The sequence below is a fragment of the Fundulus heteroclitus genome, chromosome 16 (genome assembly GCF_011125445.2).
Source record: "Fundulus heteroclitus isolate FHET01 chromosome 16, MU-UCD_Fhet_4.1, whole genome shotgun sequence".
Lineage (NCBI taxonomy): Eukaryota > Metazoa > Chordata > Actinopteri > Cyprinodontiformes > Fundulidae > Fundulus > Fundulus heteroclitus.
The window spans coordinates 35,514,413-35,540,076 of NC_046376.1; the positions used below are offsets into that span (position 1 = coordinate 35,514,413).

At 41.9% G+C, this 25,664-nt stretch overlaps 1 protein-coding gene across 4 annotated transcripts in view; it reads left to right on the forward strand.

Annotated features, from left to right (window-relative positions):
* sept12 (septin 12) overlaps positions 1-21,293 on the forward strand; it is a 94,994-nt gene extending 73,701 nt beyond the window's left edge. For 2 of the 4 annotated variants that reach the window (XM_021325036.2, XM_021325037.2), the window contains 7 exons: positions 6,141-6,222; positions 11,270-11,407; positions 13,460-13,577; positions 15,820-15,915; positions 16,327-16,423; positions 18,194-18,245; positions 19,775-21,293. In XM_021325036.2, the coding sequence (XP_021180711.2) occupies positions 6,141-6,222; positions 11,270-11,407; positions 13,460-13,577; positions 15,820-15,915; positions 16,327-16,423; positions 18,194-18,245; positions 19,775-19,937 (746 nt within the window). In that variant the 3' untranslated portion in view covers positions 19,938-21,293. The remainder of the gene's footprint in view (positions 1-6,140; positions 6,223-11,269; positions 11,408-13,459; positions 13,578-15,819; positions 15,916-16,326; positions 16,424-18,193; positions 18,246-19,774) is intronic. The other 2 variants (XM_021325038.2, XM_012879553.3) reach the window with 1 other exon arrangement.
* Positions 21,294-25,664: the final 4,371 nt, after the last annotated feature.

The following is a 25,664-nucleotide window of genomic DNA, read 5'->3' on the forward strand; positions in this document are numbered from 1 at the left end:
GTCAAGAATCAAGAATGTTTTATTGTCACCATGTTTTACAATGGTGAAATTACCTTTGAGGCAGACACCGGCTTAGGAAACAAGTAATGCTGAAAAACCAAAGTAAAACACCTCGGCTTGTGTAAAGACAGCCTTGCTGTCATTGTTTCTAAAAATCTCTGTGTATCCTGCCCATACATAAACACCACAGACAGTTTTTAAAAATATCCACCTTTAATCACCATACACAAAAAAAGACAGGTTGTTTGGACAGTGGTTAGACTCAAAGAAGATAGTATAGAAAACTGAATATATATGGTAGTGAAAGTGTAAAAAAATAATATGATAAATCGCTTGACACTGACCCTTTGGAGTCTGGAGTTAAAGCTGCAGTAGAGAGTTTTGAGACTAAAATGTACTCAGCCTGACAATCCTTGCTCTATGCTGTGCTACATAGTTCCATCCTTCTTTCAGTTCCAATATTGTGGAAATAGTATCAGTGTGTGGAAATATCTATGTTTTTCATTGTTTTTCATTGTTTTTTTTCGTTGTGATACAACGAAGAGAATAATGGTAAATGTGACTACATATTTACATATCTGTACAGCACTGGAAGAGGCATTTTAATCTATAGTGTCAATAAACATTTGAGCTGTACGGACTGTGCGGTGACATCCATCCATCCGTTATCAAACACATCTATCCCTGTTGGGGTCACGAGGGGTGCTGGTGCCTATCTCCATCTGTCAATGGGCGAGAGGCGGGGTACCTGTGCAGTAAGATGTATTGTTTTTCTACAAGCATCTTTCAGTTATGCAACCAGATCTGTACAATGTTATACAGCAGCAGCTCCTCTGTAACCCAGTTGCTTAAAGGAGAAGTCCGGTCAAAATCAGAATTCAAACTGCTGAAAATACTTTAAATATAAAATTATTACATACTGTTGAATAAATGATAAGCTTTTTTAACTAAGAGTCATTTTCATTTGAAGGTCCTTTTATGGAGGCAGCCATCTTGGTGAAGAACAGTACTGCCACCTCCCAGTTTGTGACGTCAGGTTGCGGTATCAACTGTAGAGCAAGTCCCAATGCCCTATCTGTCCCCTTGTCAATAAATATCCGTTTTCATGCCAAAATATTTTTTTAACCACTTAAACAAAGATAGAAATGGTTTTAAGCATTTATATTTAAATTAATACTAATTTTTCATTTTAGAGACATAAAAAGACAACAAATAAGAATTAAAGTACGGTTTATGGGTTGGGTTCTGCAATGTTATAAGATGAGTATAAAACTCATCTTTAGAACCAATCTCTGCTCAAAATGGTGATATGCACTGCCTAATCTACTTTCAGCAGTTATCATCAGTTATTGCAACCGTAAACTGCAGAAAATACCGGCAGATCGGCTCTTTATGAGTTTACTCTGCTCCTGACAGGATGAGCTGCAGTGCGTTATGAGGCGGAGGGATATTTTGGCGTCACTTAGTTCAAAGCCAAAACAAGCCACTTCACTTTCAGAAACAAGCCCAAAAAAACCTGTAACCCATAACTCATGAAATTTACAAGTGACTTTAGAAAAAATAAGACAAAAGTCGTATAAAATAAGTGGGCTTCACAACAGTGAGCATCCTTTCAAAGTGTGTCGTATCCCTCCGCCGCTCTGATCGGGTAAACAAATGTTACGGCAAATTCTACATCATAAAAAAGAAAAATCTACAGAAAATCCTCGCTCTCATGTCTTCTTGAAGACATCCTTTATCCAAATGTTGGCTACAGACGACCTGTTTTCTCTCTGGCCAGAAGCACGATGGCAAATCCTCCCTCTTCACGGTGGTAATATAGCAAAACAGCCCATGGTGGATGATGAATCAGAAAGGTGAAAAAACAATTTTTTTTTCCACTTTTACCCGATGTATTGTTACATCCAACTGCCATGCACATGTGACATCTTCAATGTGAGATTCAAAGGAGAGCACCGGGTCAACCCACATTCCCAAGTTCTTTACTTTGTCCCTACATTTTATTACATATTCATAAATTTTCAAGGTGAAATTTTGGGTCAAGTAGTGACATTTCTGAGGTCCGATGACCATTCAGTCTGTGTTGTCGTCGGAAATAAGAAGCAGGACATTTTTAGATAAGAGCAGACTGAAATGGCTCGGACACGCATTGTTGCTTCAACAATAGCTCTCGTGAATTTCAATGGTGAAGTCCTCTGACTTCAATCTGAACTAATTGTTGTTGATGGCAGCTGTGTCCAACAGTTCCAACAGCTGCTAATGCGCGGTGAACTGCCCTCGGCTCTCCGCTTATCCACGTCACAGGATGTGATGTCAGGCGGCCGTTACTGCCCATATTTGGGCAGTAATGGCCGCCCCCATACACAATGATCCAGACGACAATTTATGTTTTTTTTTCTTCTTACTGATTAACGCTAAATTGATTAAATAACCATGAACGTATTAGTTTTAGGTATAGCTAATGATCCCCTGATTTTTCCTTGTTGACCGGACTTCTCCTTTAAAACAGAAGACACAGCAATGAAAAAAAGAATGTGTTGAGGCAGACTGGGAATGGTGTATTATCTCTTAGATGTTTCTGGAGTTCAGTGGCATTCACCATCCAGTTCCATGGGGCTCTGTTCACAATGAAGAAACCATCAGCATGTCACGAGGCCAGAGAACGTTGGCTTCTATGCCTTTCAGAGAGAACTTCTCTCTGAGAACAACCTGTTTGAAATCTCACAGTGGTCAGGTACTGTTGATCAATTGTTAGTTGTTATCTTGGTCTCATGGAAACAAAAAGTGAACACAATGATGAAAATTACTTCTTAAAGATTTCCACTGGTCCAGAACATTTTATGGTTAATTTATGGATCATATACTTGCTTGGATTTTGGGGGTTAATCCCCTTTTTAGGGAACAGTGTTATGCAATATATACTGAAACACTGAACAATTAGACACTTGTCATAGCCATAGTTTAAATTGTATACCTAGGTGAGCCTATGGTTCACATTGGAGAGATGCAGTGGTAATAGTCTGGAGGTATCCAGTTTCAGAACAGTTCATTGAACAAATTGTTTTCTGCTTCTAAGTCTTGGCTAAATAATTTCTACATATTCTACAGAACATCTAAAAAAAATAAAAAAACATTCCATTTTAGAACAATTATATGTGTTAGTGCCGACATCTCAGGGCCATTTAGAAGTTGTTTAGAAGTATTTTCAAGACAAAAAAAAAAAAAAACCCTCTCTGGGTATTGCCAGGAGGAGAAAACATATTTATAATACAGAAACCACAAAGGTTTGTCTGTGTTGGCTTTATTAAGTAAGTAATATTTTATTTGTACAGCACCTTTTGAAAGATAAAGTCACAAAGTGCTTCATAATACACAAAAGAAAAGCACAGCAAACATACACATCACATTAAATAAAAGCCTGTCTATACAAATAGGATTTTAGCTGCATTTTAAAATAATCGTGTAGTTGACACAATGTAAAAACAATTCCACAGTCAGAATGCAATGGCCTGAAATGACTAATCCCCAGGGGTTTTATACAGTGAACATGGGACTAACAATAGTCTCTGGTCAATAGACCTCAAAGCTATGGCAGAAGACTGTGCTTAAGCTTATCCGAGATACATTGGGGAACCTGACCATGCAGTGCCCTAAAAGTAAAAACAAGTAATGTTAAAATGAAACCTAAAATTAACTCTTAGTCAGCATTCTGCACAGTTCCAATGCAATTCACTGTAGATTTATTAAGACAGGTAAAGCATATAAAAGAATTTCCGGTTCACATCTTATTTTAATAAAATAATGATAAAAAAAATTAAGGAAACTGCTTGGAATGATGATCAAGAGAACGGTTAAAAATCACACCCAAATTTCTGAGGTTAAACTGAACAGAGGATCCTGGGAAACTGGTGTGCTTTCTGATTTCAGGAACTTTTAACCTCGGGCGCCATAATCAATGTTTCCCCTTTGTTAGGATTCAGCTGCAAACAATTTACATTTAAACATTCCTTAATCTCAACCAAGCAATCACTTAGACTTGACAGTTTAAAGAACTCAGTGGGTTTAAAAGAACAGTATAACTGTATATCAACACATAAAAAATATAATTAAAACAGTGTATGATCTGGCCTAATGGAGTAATATACAGTAAGAACAGGATGGGGCCAAGAACAGATCTTTGGGGTACACCACATGGCACATTTGGTCAGTCAGACGACAATTGATTTATACGGTTGTTTCTCTCTGCTTACTCCACTGTAGCTGACCACAACTACGGCCAATCAGGGAAGGACATCAAGAGGGCTTATAGTCAGTTTCATATGACCAAGCAAAGTAATCATATCCTGCAAAGTACCAGGACCAAAAACTGACCAGGAATAAAGGACAGGACCTAAACTATATTCTTGAGGGTGTAGGAGAAATGCTCAACCTTAGGTTAGCAACCTTATTTGAACCCAAACACTAAACAGTGTTTGGGTTTTTAGAAGCTCTAATATTAGCAAAAATAATCAGTCCAAGCCTTTTTTTAACATATCATTTTATGAAAAAAATTACGTCTTTCAGATGTAGTCTGTGTACTTCAGGCTTGGATGCGTAGGACAGGTGTCCTAAGGTTTTTTTAATAGTCAGTTATCCAAGGACAAACTTTTGAATGTCTGTCACAATATTTTCCTACTATTGCTCAGGTAGCTGGGGAAAAGCTGTAGTTTAAACCTCCATGAGCACTGGCATCAAACATAAGGCTGTATTTTATGTTTGATGATTTTTTTTTTTAATCACCGTCTGTGAAATCATTATTTTACAGATAGTACATTTTGGGGTTGATGAGAACAGTGCATTAATATTGGGTGTTAGAAGGTTCTACTATAAACGTTTTGGCTATAAGCATGCTTTTGCCAAAACACATGAGTGTGTGACAAATATTTGCATAAGTCCTACACACACACACACACACACACACACACACACACACACACACACACACACACACACACACACACACACACACACACACACACACACACACACACACACATACATGCATGCTTCTAATTACATCCTGTTGTCTGCTTAATGGTGTATAAACCATTGAAGCTAAATGCTGTACCAGTCTGTATTGGCAACAACAAAGCTGACTTTATTACAGGTTAGCCAAAATCTGAACGCTCTGGTTCCAGATGTTTGCTGTCATGCTTCCAATAAGAGGAGATTCCTTTGTGCTTACTCAACAACGGCTTAAGCTCTAAATGATAGTCTTTACCTGCTTAGCTTTCCTCAAACCCTCACAAGTGCACACATATTACAATGACTCAGTGAGAGAACACGTAGGTCCTGTCATCTCATTGAGACCTATGGTATACAAAGTATAGCTATACTTTTAAATGAGCCTGAACCATTTAACCATCACCAATGTTAAACTTGATTTGCAATCATTTAAAAAGTTACATCTCAGTGCCTGTCAAGCTGAACCCGTTTGACAATGCTGATATTCCAGCCTGGTTGTTCTTAGAATATAACTCAATTTGGTTCACTTCATTCATAATGCCCCGATTCACAACAAATGTTGCCTCCTCGCACTTAAAAAAATAAACAGATCCAATTTCTTTACATAAATGTAGAGTTCCTTCAATCCAATTATGCAGACAGATTCAAAGTTACATTGATGACATATTGAAGATACATTGAAGTCAAAGTTCAGTTTATTTTTTTCAAGTGGTAAAAGGTTTTCTATGTAAGGAAAGCCAGTCGGCTACATTGAGTCACTGACTTACACTATTCAGGGGGAATACTGTAATGAGCATGTAGCCAGGGTGGTAGGGAACACTCCCCTTTAACAGCAGAACAAGACGGGCAACTGCCGTGAAAACTGGGGTTTGACAAGACAGAGCAGAGGCACAAAAAGAACACAGAAGCACTGATCCGGTAGTACGCTCCATATTAAACAAATTTAGATCCATGCTTCAATTCGACAGATTTTTAAAGGTTATGGGAAGAGTGAAATGCGTGATAGGAAAATAAACTGAACAGTTTAAAGATTTGCCATTTATGTGGTAAACAAAATTGAATCCATCCTCATTTTTGAATGTAGAACTTGTTGCCACGATGTTTTAGCCCTTATCCTTTTGGTCTGTTCTCTCTAGTGATTGAAGAAAAAGGGGTAAAGATGAAGCTGACAGTGATTGACACTCCCGGGTTTGGAGATCAGATCAACAATGAGAACTGGTGAGTATGGAAACAAACTAGGATGGCTGCTGATCAGGAAAATAAGTCATATACAGTACATACAAAAGGTAATTGGACCTAGCATAAAGCCCTGTGGGACACCAGTTAATAAACATATGAAACTGGAATTACATTTTTCCAATTCACTAGGAGCATTAAATTTTATAAATTTATAAAATTTAATAAATGAAAGACAACCAGTGGGTGTATGTGGTTAATTCTTTAAGTTGTCCTCAAGTTGTCCAGTGATGATGACAGCAGGGGAGGAAGTGAGTTTAACTTGTTTTTGTAAAAAAAGAGAAAAGGGCAGACTATTTGATAGGAGTGGTAATAAATCCATGAGTGGAACAAAGAGAGGTTCCTGGATTTATACATTAAACAAGAAGTCCTGCAGCATTCTTCAAGGTTAATTCTAATTATTCTCTAATAATTGTTTTTGATATTCAGGGGACTAATATACATCTAACATGTTTATATATCTATGAGTAATTGAGACTGTCTTAAAGTATCCAGAAAATAAAAAAATCAGCATTTTATTTATGAAATTCAGATTATTTTTTACCTGGAACATAATGTGTAGAATATGTTCTACATATTCAGAGGCATGTGAAAGATATTCTGTTTTAAAGAGGACCATCAACAGATTTATAGCTTTTTGAATTACAGATTCAATGTAACAGAATGATCAATACTAACTTTGGCTCTTTTTGGATTTGTCAACAACACATAAGAATATTATGATCCCTGCTCTGTAATATTCTGAGTTCTGTTATGGTTTGTTAGTGTTAGTTTTCCTTCTCTTTCATGTCTTTTGTTATCTGGCTGTTTTGAGTTCTGTCTGGTTTGGATTCTTGTTTAGGTTTGTGCTTACTGTTTTAATTATGTCTTCAGAAGTTTCTTAGTTTGGGTTTTTATTTGTTCTTGTTTTGAGCCTCGGCACTGATGTCTGGTCTAATTACTTACTCTGCACACCTGCCTAACTCCACCCCTGCTGCAATCACCTCTCACCGGTTTCACCTGATTCCACCTCCATATAAACTGCTGAGACCAGACATCAGTGCCAGGTTGTCCTGTTTGAGTATGGGTGAGTCTCCTCCTGCAAATTCTGTGTTAGGTTTGCTTTTTGGATTTTTTGACCCCTTTCCCTCCAGAAACCTGAGCCAGTCTGTCCGGTCTGTTCCAGCCTTGTCTGCCCTGCTCGTTTGTTTATTTTTTGTGTCATCTTTTTGTTCAACAGTCTTTTTGGATTTTTTCCCCTGTTTTTTGAGTTGGTTATTAAAGAGCTTTTTTTTAAGAAACCTCTGCTGGTCTGGTTGAATTCTGGGTCCTTTCCCTCTGATCATTACAGAACAACCTGGCCAGTTTTAGGACCTATCGCCAGATCAGCACGTTTCTTTTTTTTTTGCTTTTTCCCTCCTCTATTTTTTATTTTTTTCTCAACATGAGCCTGCTGCGACCCCGGAGCTCTGTCCCCGGCAGAGCTGAAGACCAGGGGGCATCCTTTGAGGGTTCCAGGCTGGTGCTCTGCCCCCCCGGGTACGGTCCAGGACGCCACCTCCTACGGCGGAGCGCATTGCCGCAGCCGTCCCGCCGCCGCAGACATCGTCGAGCGGTTGAAGCCTCTATCCCTGAGGGTCCGCCGCCAGCAAGCGACGTGGAGACCCCAGAGGTTTTACCGCCAGCGGGCGATGTGGAGGTCCAGGAGGGTCCGCCGTCAGCGGGTGACCAGGGGGAGTATGTGGCCCTGGAGAATAAAATAAGAACTTTTGCCCCCATAATTAAGCGTCTCAGGGAGGCCCTATTCGCCCAATATTCGGAGGATCTGGAGCAGAAATTAAAGGAGGTGGAGGAGCATTACAGATCAGCCCTCCAAGCATTCTACAGCCGACCGAAATCTGCTCCTGTGGGTCCGGCCGACGCCTCGGCCGCTGAATCTGTCCCCGAGGGTCCGGCCGACGCCTCGGCCCCTGAATCTGTCCCCGAGGGTCCGGCCGACGCCTCGGCCCCTGAATCTGTCCCCGAGGGTCCGGCCGACGCCTCGGCCCCTGAATCTGTCCCCGAGGGGCCGGCCGACGCCTCGGCCCCTGAATCTGTCCCCGAGGGTCCGGCCGACGCCTCGGCCCCTGAATCTGTCCCCGAGGGTCCGGCCGACGCCTCGGCCCCTGAATCTGTCCCCGAGGGTCCGGCCGACGCCTCGGCCCCTGAATCTGTCCCCGAGGGTCCGGTCGACGCCTCGGCTCCTGACAAGCCCAACGAGGGGGTCCAGGAGGACCTGCCTCTGCTCAAGCCCAATGAGGGGGTCCAGGAGGACCTGCCTCTGCTCAAGCCCAACGAGGGGGTCCAGGAGGACCTGCCTCTGCTCAAGCCCAACGAGGGGGTCCAGGAGGACCTGCCTCTGCTCAAGCCCAACGAGGGGGTCCAGGAGGACCTGCCTCTGCTCAAGCCCAACGAGGGGGTCCAGGAGGACCTGCCTCTGCTCAAGCCCCGAGGGGGGGCCCAGAAGGAAACGTCTCCGTCCGAGCCCCAAGAAGGGGTCCTGGAGACTTGCGACGCGGAGACCCAGGAGGGTCCGTCGCCGTCCCGCGACGCTGGAACCCAGGAGGGTCCGTCGCCTTCCCGCGACGTTGGAACCCAGGTGGGTCCGTCGCCGTCCCGCGACGTTGGAACCCAGGTGGGTCCGTCGCCGTCCCGCGACGTTGGAACCCAGGTGGGTCCGTCGCCGTCCCGCGACGTTGGAACCCAGGTGGGTCCGTCGCCGTCCTGCGACGTTGGAACCCAGAGGGGTCCGTCGCCGAACTGTGAAGTGGGAACCCAGGGGGGGTTACCACTGGTCCAGGAAACCCAGGTGGACGCTTCTTCCCTCGGGTACCCCGGGCCTTCAGAAAGGGCCCAACACCCGGGGCCCCCTAGAGATTTTGATCCTCTCAACGCCTTTCTGAAGCCTCAGTCCCTGGTTGCTCTGGTTGACAGCCAGCTCTGCGAGAGGCGTTACTGGCTGTCACTCCCGGACCCTCTCCAAAGACTAATCACAAGACTCTTTTTGTTCAAGGGACTGACAGCAGCCTGCAGCCAGGCCTCATCAGCAGCCTGCAGCCAGGCCTCATCAGCAGCCTGCAGCCAGGCCTCATCAGCAGCCTGCAGCCAGGCCTCATCAGCAGCCTGCAGCCAGGCCTCATCAGCAGCCTGCAGCCAGGCCTCATCAGCAGCCTGCAGCCAGGCTCCCACCATAGCAGCCTGCAGCCAGGCTCCCACCATAGCAGCCTGCAGCCAGGCTCCCACCATAGCAGCCTGCAGCCAGGCTCCCACCATAGCAGCCTGCAGCCAGGCTCCCACCATAGCAGCCTGCAGCCAGGCTCCCCCTTCAGTCGCCTGTAGCCAGGCTCCCCCTTCAGTCGCCTGTAGCCAGGCTCCTTCTTCAGTCGCCTGTAGCCAGGCTCCTTCGGTAGCCAGTAACCTGGTACCGCTGCCTGTAGCCATTAAGCAGGCGCAACCTCCCTTAGCCTGTAATCTGGCGCCTCCCTTAGCCTGTAGTCCGGCGCCTCCCTTAGCCTGTAGCCCGGCACCCTGTTCTGTTTTCTCCCTCTGCAGGAGTTGGGGTCCGAGGTTCCTGCTCCGCCGACGGCCTCCTGTCGCCCTGCTCCGCCGGCGGCCACCTGAAATCCTGTCTCACCTGGGTCATCGGCCGGGCCGCCCGCCGGAGAACCTGTCACGCCGGGGCCGCCCGCCGGAGAACCTGTCACGCCGGGGCCGCCCGCCGGAGAACCTGTCACGCCGGGCCGCCCGCCGGAGAACCTGTCACGCCGGGGCCGCCCGCCGGAGAACCTGTCACGCCGGGGCCGCCGCCGGAGAACCTGTCACGCCGGGGCCGCCCGCCGGAGAACCTGTCACGCCGGGGCCGCCCGCCGGAGAACCTGTCACGCCGGGGCCGCCCGCCGGAGAACCTGTCACGCCGGGGCCGCCCGCCGGAGAACCTGTCACGCCGGGGCCGCCCGCCGGAGAACCTGTCACGCCGGGGCCGCCCGCCGGAGAACCTGTCACGCCGGGGCCGCCCGCCGGAGAACCTGTCACGCCGGGGCCGCCCGCCGGAGAACCTGTCACGCCGGGGCCGCCCGCCGGAGAACCTGTCACGCCGGGGCCGCCCGCCAGGACGACCGCCGGACGTCCTGATTCACTGGGGTCGTCCGCCGGGACGCCCACCGGACTCTGTGTTTAGGAACCTGTTTTTGAAATTTTTCAGTTAGTCTGGATTCGCCCTATATGGGTTGTTTTTTTGTTTGGACTTTTTTTTGGACTTTAGTAACCGTTTTTTGTTTCAGACCCTGACCCTCCGTCCTGGAACCCCCTCCTCCCGCCCGGGCTTATTTATTTTTGTTCTGTTTTGGACTTTCATACACGTGGAGGGCGTCTGGAATCCGCCCTTGAGGGGGGGGCTCTGTAATATTCTGAGTTCTGTTATGGTTTGTTAGTGTTAGTTTTCCTTCTCTTTCATGTCTTTTGTTATCTGGCTGTTTTGAGTTCTGTCTGGTTTGGATTCTTGTTTAGGTTTGTGCTTACTGTTTTAATTATGTCTTCAGAAGTTTCTTAGTTTGGGTTTTTATTTGTTCTTGTTTTGAGCCTCGGCACTGATGTCTGGTCTAATTACTTACTCTGCACACCTGCCTAACTCCACCCCTGCTGCAATCACCTCTCACCGGTTTCACCTGATTCCACCTCCATATAAACTGCTGAGACCAGACATCAGTGCCAGGTTGTCCTGTTTGAGTATGGGTGAGTCTCCTCCTGCAAATTCTGTGTTAGGTTTGCTTTTTGGATTTTTTGACCCCTTTCCCTCCAGAAACCTGAGCCAGTCTGTCCGGTCTGTTCCAGCCTTGTCTGCCCTGCTCGTTTGTTTATTTTTTGTGTCATCTTTTTGTTCAACAGTCTTTTTGGATTTTTTCCCCTGTTTTTTGAGTTGGTTATTAAAGAGCTTTTTTTTAAGAAACCTCTGCTGGTCTGGTTGAATTCTGGGTCCTTTCCCTCTGATCATTACATGCTCCCCTCTTTTCAGCTGGGAGCCCATAGTGAAATATGTCAACGAGCAGTATGAGAAATATCTGAGAGAGGAGCTAAACATCAACCGCAAGAGAAGAATACCTGACAGCAGGGTTCACTGCTGCATCTACTTCCTTCCTGCAACTGGACACAGGTAAATATCCCCCCACTGCTGGCACCTGCTGCAGCTGTCCTTCACAAGGTTCCATTTTTTACCACCTAATCTATTGTTTTCTATCTGTAATGATTCATTTGTTAGTTTTTCAATCAGCGACTGGTCTTTGTTGGACATTTATTGTTAGTTAAGAAGGAGGAAACTCTTGCAGCCTCTTCCTATTGACAGTTCCTCCTAGAAGTTTTTATGATAAACACAAATTTGTGCAGAATTGTAAGTACACAGGTTTCAAAGATTTTTCTATATAAAAAAACAAATAGTGGGCATGAATTTACATTCAGCCCCCCTTAGTTTTAGATCCAGTTTTCTCCACAGTTACAGCTACAGGTCTTCAGTCGTTTGTCTCCAGTAGCTTTGCAGATCTACAATCTGAAATGTTTGCCCATTTTTTTGCAGGTTATCTCAAACTCAGATGGACTTTATGACTAAGGGACATTTTCTTCCACACTATAGATGAATGTGTTTACAAGTAATTCTGCTTTAGATTGTTAGACTAGTTTTCTCTGTAATTCTTTGGACAATCAAATGACAAGTGCAAAATATGTTGAATGAACTTTTAAAATAATTGTTCCTTCTGTACAGTCTGTAATGTTACAGTGCTTTGTAAACTTCACAGCCATGGATTTCAAAGTGTTTAAGGAAAAATGCCTGACGAGGCGTTATTAGAAATTAATAGATGACACGGAAGCAACCGTTTACCTCGAAGGGCATTATCCTGCTTATAGCATGGTCAATTACAAAATGAATACATATGAAATTAATTATTAATACTTTAATGTTTTTTTTTCACGGATAAAATTCTACGTTTTTTTAAAAAAGCGGCTGAGAGAACAATTTAATATCTCTCATTGTGAAGCATTGCCAAGGTAAGCAGTGTCAACTGTCTTGCCGTTACCAGCTAACATTTGAGCCAGCTCAATAATTTAGACCAATCAGGCTATTTGACCGGAACTGTTTTATAGGTGTCCTATTACACTTTTTAACGGATACCCTGCACCCAATCAGAATCAAGTATTCACCCAGACCATGGTATAATAATGCATAATATGCAAGTGAAAGGAAATTGTTTTGTTTTTTTCAATGCATTAAAGGAGAATAATTAAAGTATGGCATACTAGGGCCAGACAATAATTCAATAACAATATATATCGATAGATGTGTGGTGCGATAGGGGTCAATAAAAAGAGAAACAACAGTTTTCCTTTTGCGTCCTAGCTTATCATGTAGGTTAATAATACAGTCATTTCATCCTCCCAACCAATCACAAACGCAGACCCAAAAACACCCCATGACCAAGCTCCGCCCCCTTCAAAAAAGTTCAGAGAGCACGTTTTCTTTTTTCTTTTTTGAAAACTTGCAGTTTTGTTAAAAAGTTGGTTGAGTAAAGGGTTGAGTTTGAATTCAGTATTTGTGTGTTCTTTATCTAAAAATAGGTTACTAAGCAACAGCACAGGCAGGGCTGCATTTAAAATATATGTTTAGAATTTTACGATAATTATCAATATTGATTAATATCCCTTTTGGGATGGGAAGCTGCTCAGATGAGCCCAACCAGTACTGAACATCACCCTGAACACACCATCCAGATGGTGATGCATGATGATGACAGCATCTTGCCGTGGGAATGCTTTCTTCAACTGAAACAGGAAATTGATTGGAAAATGGATGGAGTAAAATCCAATCCTAGAAGGAAACCTGTTAGAGGCTACAGAATACTTGAGACTGGGTTGGAGGTTCACCTTCCAGTAGGACAACTACCCTGAACATACAGCCAGAGATACTTTGGAATAATAGTTCCACAATGTTTTGACAAAGTCTTGACTCTGGGAGGCTGGGTACACATTTATGCCACACTGTTCATATTTCTATTTGTAAAAACATTTGAAAACCACGTAACTTGTTCCTCCCACTTTCTAATTACTCACTATTAGATGTTGTCCTGCTACGTAAAATCCCTGTAAAATACTCTAAAGTTTGTGATTCTGTGAAAACACATCTTGTCCAAACTGACAGAACTCCCTGTGTTTACAGGCTGCGTCCGATTGATCTAGAGTTCATGAAGCGGTTGGGAAAGATAGTGAGCATTGTTCCTGTCATCGCCAAAGCAGATACACTCACTGTGGAGGAAAGGCAGGAATTCAAAGAAAGGGTGAGGCATCACAGACCCACTGCACTCTAGCCAAAAGCTATTGTTCTACTCTTTGTATTTCATTTCATTTCTAAATGATTTTTCGTGTTAAATTGAACTTACTTTGCTTGGAGGGTCCTCTCAGAATTGAAGAAAAAGACTTATGTCTCTCTTTATCAGGTCCCCATTATTTTTATAAAAACATTAAATATAGTTTTAGGAAAATGTCTGAAGTGGCTTAGTTATCATTTATTCTGTTAGGAAGGATTGTTGTAACCTTGCCTGCAAGAGTTACTTTCTCATGCAGGTGTAGATGGGGGGTCCAAAAAGACTTTGTTGTCCCGGGCCCTAGCAAAGCTGTCAGCTGTCCTGACTGCACTGCTCTGATGGTGGCATTTTAAGGCAGGGAGGGGCTGAACCCTGAGTGGCAGCTGTTCACATTCACGTACATGCAGGCTCGACCTACGCAAAAAAGAGACTGGAGAACAACTTTGAGAGATGCGATGTGACGTCATACCCTAGTCTTTCTGAAATATTACCTTTAGTTCTTCACATCACAATTTGTTTGTTATTTCGATCTAAAATAATGAAATTTTGCTTATTGCTCCAGTTTTCCCTAAATGTTTCTCAGTTTAGACCTCTTGTTTCCTCTTTTGTAGAGCACCGTTTAGCAATTATGAGAAGAGCTATGCTCAGTTTAAGCACATCATGTTTAAAAAAAAAAAGCTTTGTTTAAAGGAGAAATCCGGTCATATTCAGAATTCAAACTTCTGAAAGTACTTTAAATATAAAATTATTACATACTGTTGCATAAATGATAAGTTATTTTAATTAATAGTAATTTTCATTTGAATGTGCTTTACTGGAGGCATCCATGTTGGTCAAAGAACAGTACTGCCACCTCCCAGATTGTGACGTCACGGTGCGGTATCGGCTTTCGAGCAAGTCCCAATGCTGGGGGTGTGCTTTGGTAGCGCAGTGGTTAGCGCGCACGACCCACGTATGGGGGCCTCAGCCCTCGACGTGGCTGACGCAGGTTCAACTCCGACCTGTTGTCCTTTGCCTCATGTCTCTCGTACCCCCTTTCCTGTCAGCCTACTGCACAAAAAATGTGCCACTAGTGCTGTAAATACAATTTATACAATATGTTCAATAAAGTTCTATAAAAAAAAGATCTCAATGCTGTATCTGGTGTTTGTCACAACACGCTATTATCCAAGATGGCGACGGCTAGTGCAGTATGCGAAGCAGAGAGTAATGGATTTAATAGCGACAGCGATGGGAGTTCCATGGATTTATCGTCATCATGTGACAGCAATTTGGGATATATGGAAGACTCTCATGATAGCAACCTGACTTTTGACGAAACACAGCCATACCAGTTTGAGCCGATGAGACCAAAAAGGGACGATGTGAGTTGAATCTGTCTGCTGCGACTGTGGTGTAGCGGAAAGGTGAAATAACTAAGGTTTTTTTCACTTTTACCTGATGTATTGCAACATCCAACCGCCATGCACGTGGGCTTTGTTGCTTTAACAATTGCTCTCGCTAATTTCAATGGTGAAGTCCTCTCGAAATCCGAAATAATTGTTGTTGATCGCAGATGTGTATAATAGTTCCTATTGAATTTGCTTGTAAAGCGCGGAGAATGGCCCTCGGCTTACCGCACCGTGACGTCACTTCCAGAAGACGTCAGGAGTGAGGTGTTACCATATTTGGTCATTAATGGCCGCTCCCAGACTCAGTGATCACAACAACAATTAATACTTTATTTTTTTTACTGATTAACGCTACATTCATTAAATCACCGGAACAGTATTAGTTTTAGGTATAGATAATGATCCATTAATTCTTCCTTGCTGACCGGACTCCTTTAAAGCAGTGGTTTTCAGCCCTGGTCCTCAGTTATTCCTGCCCCGCATGTTTTAGATGTGGCTAAGAATGACCTCATCAGCAGCCATCAAGGGCTGCAGAAGCCTCTTAATCACTCATATAAGTCAGGTGTGCGGGAGGGAGGAGAGACCTAAAACATGCAGGACAGGGGTACTTGAGGACTAAGGTTTGGAACCACTGGTTTAAAGTATTCCAAAAACTTAACCCCCACCCAGGAATGCAATGCTCCACTAGACTAAATTCTCTTACATTTTGCTTTCCCGTTCAATCTCACCCCTTCGGCTGCTCACGTACCTTTACTGACAACCTATAGTGTGAACCATCCAATCTGATCTGTTGATGTTTGTTGAACTTTTCACTTTTTTTGCAGATAAGGCAAGACTTGGCATCCAACGGAATCCGGGTTTACCCCCAGAGAGAGTATGACGAAGATCCAGAGGAGCGGATCCTCAACGACAGAATTAGGGTATAACTTCTACACATTAAAATAACCCATTAAAGATTATATGTGAACTGATCTGATTTGATTTCAGAGAGGTACGTGCATGTTGCACAGGATGGGGTGTCAGGATAGATGTTTGTGATCTCTGCAGGCAGGTTTGCCATCACCAATTTTGGGCCACATGACAAAAAAATCTGAACCAGCCTGAAAGCTCATACATATATATAAAATGTTCTTTGGGGCCCTTGGAATTGTCCTAACGTTCCCCCTAATATAATGACCCTGTCTGCAGGAATACAGGAGAGCTCAAGCAACTAAGTGTAAAAAAAAAAAAAAAATATCAACAAATACTCAGACTGACCTCTTGTCATAGAGATTCGCCTCTGCAGTTCATTGTGTTTTAATGAAGTACACTATAACTATTACTCTGTACAGGAAAGCATTCCCTTTGCTGTGGTGGGAACTGACAAGGAGCACCAGGTGAATGGAAACAAGGTGCTGGGCCGGAAGACAAAGTGGGGAATCATTGAAGGTAAACAAAATGATGTTTCATGCCTGTTTTTGTGCTTTAGCTCTTTCCTGTTGATGGTAAAGAGATTATGATCTAAGTTTTGGCATAACATACTTCAGCAATTTTAACAGCTGCACCGACACAATCCTAATTGTAATAATAATAATAATAATAATAATAATAATAATAATAATAATAATAATAATAATAATAATAATAATAGAAGAAGAATATTTATTTTTAACAAAACATTTGTTGTACAATAATTTAACAATAAACAGTCACAAAATCAGGTCAAAAAGAAACAATAAATATTTACATTAGCAGCTTGTTGTATTTTAGTTCTTCCTGATCAGAGATGGTGCATAAAACCCCACAGTTGTAAAGAACCCTTCACAGAGCCACCGCATCAAGTTGAGGTCCAGCCTGCATTTTTGTCCCTTCGAGTTAAATAAATAGCCCTCTTTGCTTTGGAAATTAAATAATTTAAAATCCGGGATTTGAAAGTAGTGGCTCGACTGTAATGCACACCGTTGATAAAAATGGAATTGATAAGAACCACGCCAAAAAGGCTAAAAATGCTCTTTAAATAATTTCAAAAAACAGTCAGTCGTACACAATCCCAAAAAATATGAAAAACACTCTCAGACAAATTGCTAAAAGGACACTCGTTTGAAACCCCAAGACTGATGAATGATAAAAACTAGTTTGATGCGATAGCCCCATGGAGTATCCTCCACTGAAGGTCACTAGTCCGTTTTTTCTCATTGGAGGCTTGTATAGAGTCCTCCACTGAGGTTTTTGTCCTCCAAGTTTGCCACTGCATACACTGATTGCTCTGATGTGGAGAGTTCTCTTGTTCAGGATTTTTGTACATTTGTACAGTAATTTTTGGTCCGTTTTACATGAGTCCATCCCTGGGACCATATTTTGCAGCAGGGGACCACTGTCCTCCTTTAAAATCCAGATCCAGGAACACGTCCGGGAACGGGTCATTCGGGTCGGGCAGGCATTTTTTTGTGACATGTAGCCCCCACTCTCTGATAAGTGGAAGATGATGGATGGATGTTTTGTGACTGGCAGGATGACAGTTTCAAAAGAACTATGTTCTGCCTATCTTTTATCAGCCCATAGTCTTGCTTTGCTTACATAGAAAACCCATATAATTACACTAGCTATATGCAAAAAAGAAATCTTTCCTTCTGATATTAATGAGACAATGACTTTCCTGTTTAGGGCAGTTAGGATTCCAAACATTGTGTCTATTTGCCAAATATCAGAGCAATGAAAGATTTGTTTAAAAAAAAAAGTAAGACTTAGTTTGGAGACTCATTATGAGGAACTAGCATTATGTGGAAATATTGAAGTAACATTTCCAAACATTAGCCAGGAAGTGAAAGCTTGAGGAAAAAGAGTTCTTCCAACTGGACAATGGCCCTAAGGACACTGCCTAATTAGTTACAAACTGACCAAGTTACAACAGTTTGGTCAGGACTAATGGGCCAAAATTACTGCAAACTGTTAAAAATATTCAAAACATTTGACCCAAGCCTTAGGATTTAAAAAGTAATTATATCAATTACTAAAATGGATGAATGTAGAACTTACATAAGAGAAAATCTAGGTAAACTCTATCTGCTCATTCTGACATTTGGAAATAATTTTGGTAATCCCAGCTGTGTTAAAACAAAAACAGTTTAGTCTGAAAAGGAAAAATATTATTTATCTTTTCATACCGTGTATAAAACCTTTCAAAAGCTAGACATAATCTGTTGTTTTCTTTTTCTCCAGTTGAAAATGTGGCACACTGTGAGTTTGCAAACCTGAGAGATCTTCTTATCAGGTGAGTCTGACTGTCCTGCTGCTCTTTATTCATAAAGGGGTTGAACTCATATTATTTTCCAATTGTGCCATTTTATACCTGACTCATTCTCCTCATACTTGAGAAACAAACCTGACTAACAGCTGATGCATCTGCTGTGAAGAGTATCAACACGACAGCGTCCCTGCATTGTTTATTCAGACGGAAGCCCTTTTCAGAAAACATTTGACATTTGACGGTGGCCCTTCTAGCCATCTCCATGTGTCTAGAAAAAGGATATGTCAAGATGGAATCCTAAGGGCATGATTCCAAGGCTCTATCCAAATACCCTAAATGGTAGCTCCTAGCTCCTGCACTGTAACCTTTTACGGTTTCAACAGTAAGAACTCTATCGTTGGCAGGAAAGGTGCTTTGAACTGCTGTGTCGATTTCGGACAGCCTTTAACTCCGAGGTCATTATATGATGGAAAGGCACATGGATGATGCGAGTCAAATCCGGACCTACAGCCTTCCAAAAATTAACTACAAAGTGCACACTCTCTTCTCTCCCAACATTTCTGTTAATTTCAGTGAGGGGGCTGTGCTTATACGTCATGTCACGCAAAGGATTGTGGGATTCCTTATAGCTGCTTTGCGCCGATAAGGGACACCGCAAGAGGGAGCATACAGGCTTCTTTTCCTACCTCCTTCCTTCCTGACTGCACCAGTCAGACAGCACTTATGGTGACCGCTGAAGCACTCCGCTTTGGCTAAAGAGTCCTTACCCAAAAGATGTTTTCAGATGGACCCTAAGACTACATCTAGGACCAAACTAGACAGGCCAAGTTGATATAATAGTAATCTGGTTTTGTATGATGATCTACCATATAGATTATTTATGTCTGTGTTTTTGGCAAGCTTTTAATACTGGAAACTATAGGGACACGTCTTGTTGCATCTACCTTGTTTTTAACCTTATGTTTTTTTTTATATGGGTTTTGTTGTTAAATTTTGAATTTATAAAGCACTTTGGTTGCCATTATTTTTGCTGATTGATTGAGTGTGGACAGATTTATTTTTGTTGTCCTTTTAAACCGTGTATAAAACCTTTCAAAAGCTAGATTACATCTAGCTTTTGTAAGCAACACACACATTTTTATCAACAGCGACCGCTCAGAGTGGTCGCTGTTGAGTCGATCAACATCTTTTTTTAACATCTAATGAAAATGTTCTTGTATGACTTGTTGACATTATGAACCTGTTAATGTTGCTAGAACTGAACCACTGAGTGGTACGTTTCCATTTGCTAAACTAAAATGTCTGATGAAACATTGCTGAGGTTAACACATTTCCACACACCTATTAGAAGCGTGAACATGCGGGGCTGGGTTAAGGGTTACTTGCTGAGCTCTTCAGTATGGCTGTGTCTTCAGATGTTTCCTGTAGGACATTGTTCCTTGCATGTCAGCATTCTTACAGGAAACAAAGCACGTTTGATCACAAGCATCAGAACCATGAAGCAGAGAAATGCGCATCAGGTTTTGAATTCTTACTGTTTTTGGTCTGCACAGGTCTCACCTACAGGACCTGAAGGACGTAACCCACAACATCCACTATGAGACCTACCGTGTACGGCGGCTCAACGAGAGCAACATGAACTTCAGTGAGCTGGTTCTGTCCAACTGGCCCCTGAAGAATGGGACTGACATGTGTGAAACAGAGAGCCAGCTCTGATCTGTCCTTCATCCACATCTTCCTCCAGTGCATTGACACAAGTGCACATGCTTGCCCTCATGTCACAGTGAAATATGGGAGAAAGAGGAGTTTTTTTTTTCTGCAATGAGATAATATGGGAAACTATTTATCCTTCTTTTTAAGAATGGGACCAAGTAGTGGAATACCTTTGTCTATGAGAAATATGTACGTCGTTTTTACACATGATAGAAGAAATGTATTGCAGCTAGATGTCTTTGATGGTGAGGTCACATATATTTCCTGGAAGGGTGGTGATTTGTTCACTTCAGGTGATGCAGGCAGAACAAGCAGACAGAAAGTGAATCAGGATTAATGGAGGCTGTAGTTAAACGTCTGCTGGCCATTCAGGTGACCACACACTTCTTTAAAATGTCCACAAATGCCTTGGCCTTGCAGTGTGGATGATGACGCTCAGTCCAGATGTCACAGCATGTGAAACAGGTGAATAAAGCATTAGTTAGAACCTCCTGCTGTGCCAAGAATTTACACTTTTCTTCCCTGTAATCTCAGAGGTGTTTATCCGACGAGCGATGCCGTTATTCGCCCACAGATGGGGTTTAATCTGCATTTTTAAGAAGAGGGCTGCCTTTATTTCATAGATTTGATCTGTTAACAATAGCGCTAACTGACTTTAGAAAATACAAACTAAAAGATTTAACTGTAGGATTCGGTTTACTTAATATTGTTTGTTATATTTCATACTTTACTAGCTGTGTTGAGTTGTAGGATTCCATGTCCACACTGGTTAGATCTGGGGATTCATTCTGCAGTGGTATTCAAAGCGTTAAACCCAAAGCAGTGTTTAGGAGACTCCTTTAAAGCTTGCTGTCCTCATTAAAGTGCCAAAATAACAGAAAATAACCACCATTTTCCATTATGTTTCAGTTAAAGTGTACTTTACAGAAATGTTTCAAAAAAACAAACCTTTGTTCAAGTCGGCTCATTCATCATTTGATCAGGAGTGGACATAGTGTGTGTGTGGAGCTCTGCTCAATGTACCACCCAGTGGAAAACATGAAAAGGGTATTTTATCAAGATGCTTTCTGTCTAAAAAAAACTCAAGCCTGGAAAATTAACAGTAGAACAGGGGTTCTGCTCAATATACATCATGTAAAGGTGTTTTTACTAGACTTTTTCCAGTATCGTTTTGAACATTTAGTACGCCACGTGTTTGTGTTCCTCCTGAGAGAGAATATATGTGAAGCATGTAGCTTGAAAACCATGTTCAATAAAAAGGAACTGCCTTTTTCAACTTTTTTGATTAATGGAACAGTTGATTTGACCAAATCTGAAAACCAATAAAAACCTTCAAATAAATAAAAAAGCATTTCAGGATTTGATGTTACTTATTAAATAGGCCTGCTTCATGTTTAATAGTTTGGCCAATTTTCCAAAGCACTAACTTAAGTAATCTGTTATTTTCTTCAGAATACCTGCACGCAAAAATACTTTGAATTATTTCTATAAGCAGAACCTTCTACATCTTCTTGAGAGATGTAGAAGTACAAAAAGAGTCGTCTAAAAAATTGAATATTTTGCATTTTGTCACTTTAATGCCTTAACTCTGAATGTGTTTTATTGGCATTTTACATGACAGACCAACACACAGTAGTACTAAATTGTGAAGTGGAAGAAAAATATTTTCAAAATGTTAGTTTTACAAATAACAATCTTGAAAGTGTGTACAGCATTTGTGTTTAGTCAGTACTTACTGGAACCATCTTTCCCAGCAGTCCCTGCTGCACGTCTTTTGGAGTACGTCTTTGCACATCTACACTGTTTGTCCATTCTTTTTTGAAAATCAGCTGAAACCAAGTTAGAATAAATATGACCGCAAACATGTGGTTGCTTTTACTAAAACACAAACTTGGGTGGGGGTATTTATTTTATTTGGCTAAATAAAGCAAGAGTGAGCAATATCCTTGTTCTTGTTGCTAAAAAGACAAAATAATCTGTAAAAATAATCTGTAAAACTCAAAACATTTAGGTTATTTTTATTTTTTTTAAACCGGCCGAATCTGCAAGACTTTTTATATCTTCCAAATCTACAATGATTTACAGCATTTCTTCATTAATCACACTAATTTACTTGTGGCCCCTGAGTAGCCAACTTTCAACTTGATATTTTTGTCCCCCATGACAAAATGTTTGGACACCACTGGTGATTCTAACACATGAACATACTTTAGATCTGACTGGTTGTTCAGGGTGGTTGTCCTGCTGGAAGGTGAACCTCCACCCAAGTCTCAGGTCTTCTGCAGCCTCTCACAAGTTTTCTGGATTTAACTCCATTTACTCATTAACTCTGACCAGCCTTCCTGTCTGTGATACAGAAGAAAGGTATCCCCATAACATGATGCTCCCACCAACATTTTTTAATGTGGGGATGGTGTATTCAGGGTGAAGTTCACTGTTACACGTACCCACATCTATTGATTCATTATCTATGCTTAGATAAGCATAGATAATGAACTCCATAGGTCCAGAGGCGGGATACACCCTGGACAGGTCTATCCTGGGGCTACACAGAGACACACAGGATATAACAATATGTAATAACCCACACAATTCCTTACAGTATCCAACAGCATACTACCATAATGGCCGAATGGAGTAAAGTGGAACGTTCTGCAACCTGGAGGGGGGTCGGGTGTGAAGTGCTTCCTCCTCTTTTAGATTTAAAAAGACAGCATCAAAACGAGTTGCTCTCAGCTGCACCTCAGAACAGGGATGAATAGGGCGACTGTGGAGCAACAATCATGAGGAATTTTTCAATTCAATTTTATTTATATTGCTCCAATTCACAACACATGTCATCTCAAGGCACTTCACAAAGTCAAATTCAATCAGATTATACAGATTGGTCAAAAAGTTTCCTACTTTAGAAAACCCAGCAGATTGCATCAAGTCTCTCCAACCAGCATTCACTCCTCCTGAAAGAGCGTAGAGCCACAGTGGACAGTCGTCGGCATTGTTCATGGCTTTGCAGCAATCCTTCATAATGACTATGCATGAAGCGACAGTGGAGAGGAGAACTCCCACTTCCAGCAGAACCTGGCTAAGTGTGAACAGTGATCTGCCTCCACTGACTGGGGGTTAAGGCAGACCAAAGAATCAGAGTTCCCCTTTATATTAACAACACCTGAATGATTTCAAGGTGAAAAGAAATATTGGCATATACTTGACTTTATATTACAAAATTATGCATGGAACAACTAACGTCCAAGTATTAAGTTGCTAGTTTTACAGCTAAAAAAAGGATAAGGGAGGCTGTGCCTGTCCTAACTTTAAATTTTACCACTGGGCTTATATGCCGAAGAGTCTAGCATATTTGTTAGATGATAATAAAAATGGAACGCTAAGTGCTCAAAGTTAGTAACATTTAGGGTAGAAGAAAGACAACCTAAACTTGAAGTGTAGGTGGTATTCATCCTCTCCGTTATGGTACAACAACCTCCTCTGGTTAGTGAGGAAACCTTTTCAAAACACAGATTGGGATAATAAAGGTATTAAAACCTTACTAGACATTGGTGGTAAGGACACAATTTTAAGCTTCAACCAGACGAGTGATGTTTAAAGGCGGTTTAATATCAAAACAGGCAATGGGTCGGGACCGGGATGACAGGCAGAATGGCAAAATGGATAAACGGAGTCAATAGTCAAAACATAGTCCAAAGTCAAACCAGGTGATCAGAAGGGCAGGGATTGAGCAGAATCTGGTAGCAGGGTATGGGTGCAGAAATAGGTCTGTTTAACCGGCAGGCAATCAGATCTGACAGGGACAAAGCAAGCTCAGAAAATCTGGAGACAGAAATGGATCGGATCATGGACAGGCAGGCAAACAGATAATGCTAGATAAGACTCACTGGAGGTTTGTAATGATCTGGCGAAGTAGGGTAGACTGAGGCGGGTATAAGTGAGGGGATGAACATGTGACCGGAGCTGAATACTAATTACAGGTAACAGGTGGAGCGGATCTAAGGAAAGATGGTGGCTAGAGGTGGGCTGAACTGATGGTTACTGACTGGTGACAGAGGAGTGACAAATTTAAATGAAGAAAAGTCCAAAACTAAAACTAAGCAAAACCCAAACTATGACACTCTTGTGTCTTATGGCAAATTGACAAGTGAGAACGTAAGTGAGTTCCTGGAGATGAAAGCTTGGGAAAGGGATTTGGACATTCAGAACCAGACAGGGAAAGAATTTGGTATGATATTGAAAAGACCTCTAAAAATCCTAATCACCAATATATACGTACAAAGTTTTGTCACAGAACGTAATTGACACCAACTATAAGGGATAGAATTGGCGCAGCACAAGACCCTTTCTGTTATTCATGTGGTTTGGGAATGTCCCAGAGTTCAGGATCTCTGGACCAAAGTAACAGGTTGTCTCTCTGAAACACTTGAAGTTACTCTCCCTATGGACCCATCAATGCACTTACTGTGTGTTGATTCAGAAATAGCTCTTATGGATAAAACTCATACAATTAATTTGACTTGCTGGACTGACTGCAGCAAAGAAAATGATAGCCCATAGGTGGAGGCCTCCTAATGATTCATCATTTTCTCACTGGCTCCAACTACACATGAACATAGCATATTTGGAATTGTCATCAACAAGGATCAACAAGCGCATCTTCAATCACCACTGCAACGTGGAAAGACTTAATATCTAAAGTTAAGGGTCAACTGTTGGATTAGGACGTTGACTACCTTGGGCTGTCGGGATGGTAGAGTCTAGGTGGGTTTGGTGGAGGTGTAGAGGGTTAAAATGTTAAAATGTTAATTAGAAAAGATTGGTAATGTGTTTTGTATGAATATTCTGTGAACTGAATGCTTCCAATCAAAAATCTGGGAAGAAAAGAAAGAACTAATTAGAATAATTTGGCCCCTTTAAACCAATTTCATCATGGTTCTCAAAGGTCCTTCTAATAAGAAGAAATACACCCATATCTGATGCAAATTGCCACTTACCTTTCATTACTGTCTTGCAGGCTGAACAGATTAAGAAATGGTCTGTGGGACAGATAAGGGACACTACTGTAATAATTAATATTACTATTAATATGATCCTAAAATACATTCGGCCATGCCATTCATTTAAGACAAATACCAGGTATTCAGCACACATTGTATTGTTCACTTTACAACAGTACATTTCACTGTACCATTGTTACCCCCCCAAAAAATGATTAAGAACACCAGATTCTTGTTTACACTGCTAATATATATTTTGTATGTGCCAGATCCACAATTTATTTTAGCATGTTCCTTTTTTGTCCCTTGGTAGTTAAATGTATTGACAGACAAATTGAAGCACATATACGCAAACTAAAAATAAGCAATTTTAATTAAACATTTAATTAAAATTGTTCAGGTAAACATTTCCTAAAAGGATGTGGGTCCATTAGACTGCTTCCTTATTCTGGGGTCGCCAAAGTAAGCCATCCCAACTTGCTCACAGACTTGGCAAAGTTCTTAAGGGTGTAGAGTGCAGACTGGCAGGGGCTACAAAAAATAACATTTATAGATATATTTATGAGATTTGGGGAGGATATTGATTTTTTTGTTATAGGGCCCAAAATTCCTTGGTGGTGCCCCTGGCTCTGTGTTTGTGTTTGTTTGTCTGGAGATCAACTCTTGACTCCAGACTGCCAGTGTTAGGCTCCAACCAATTCTCTGTAAGCCATAATAATCTAAATTT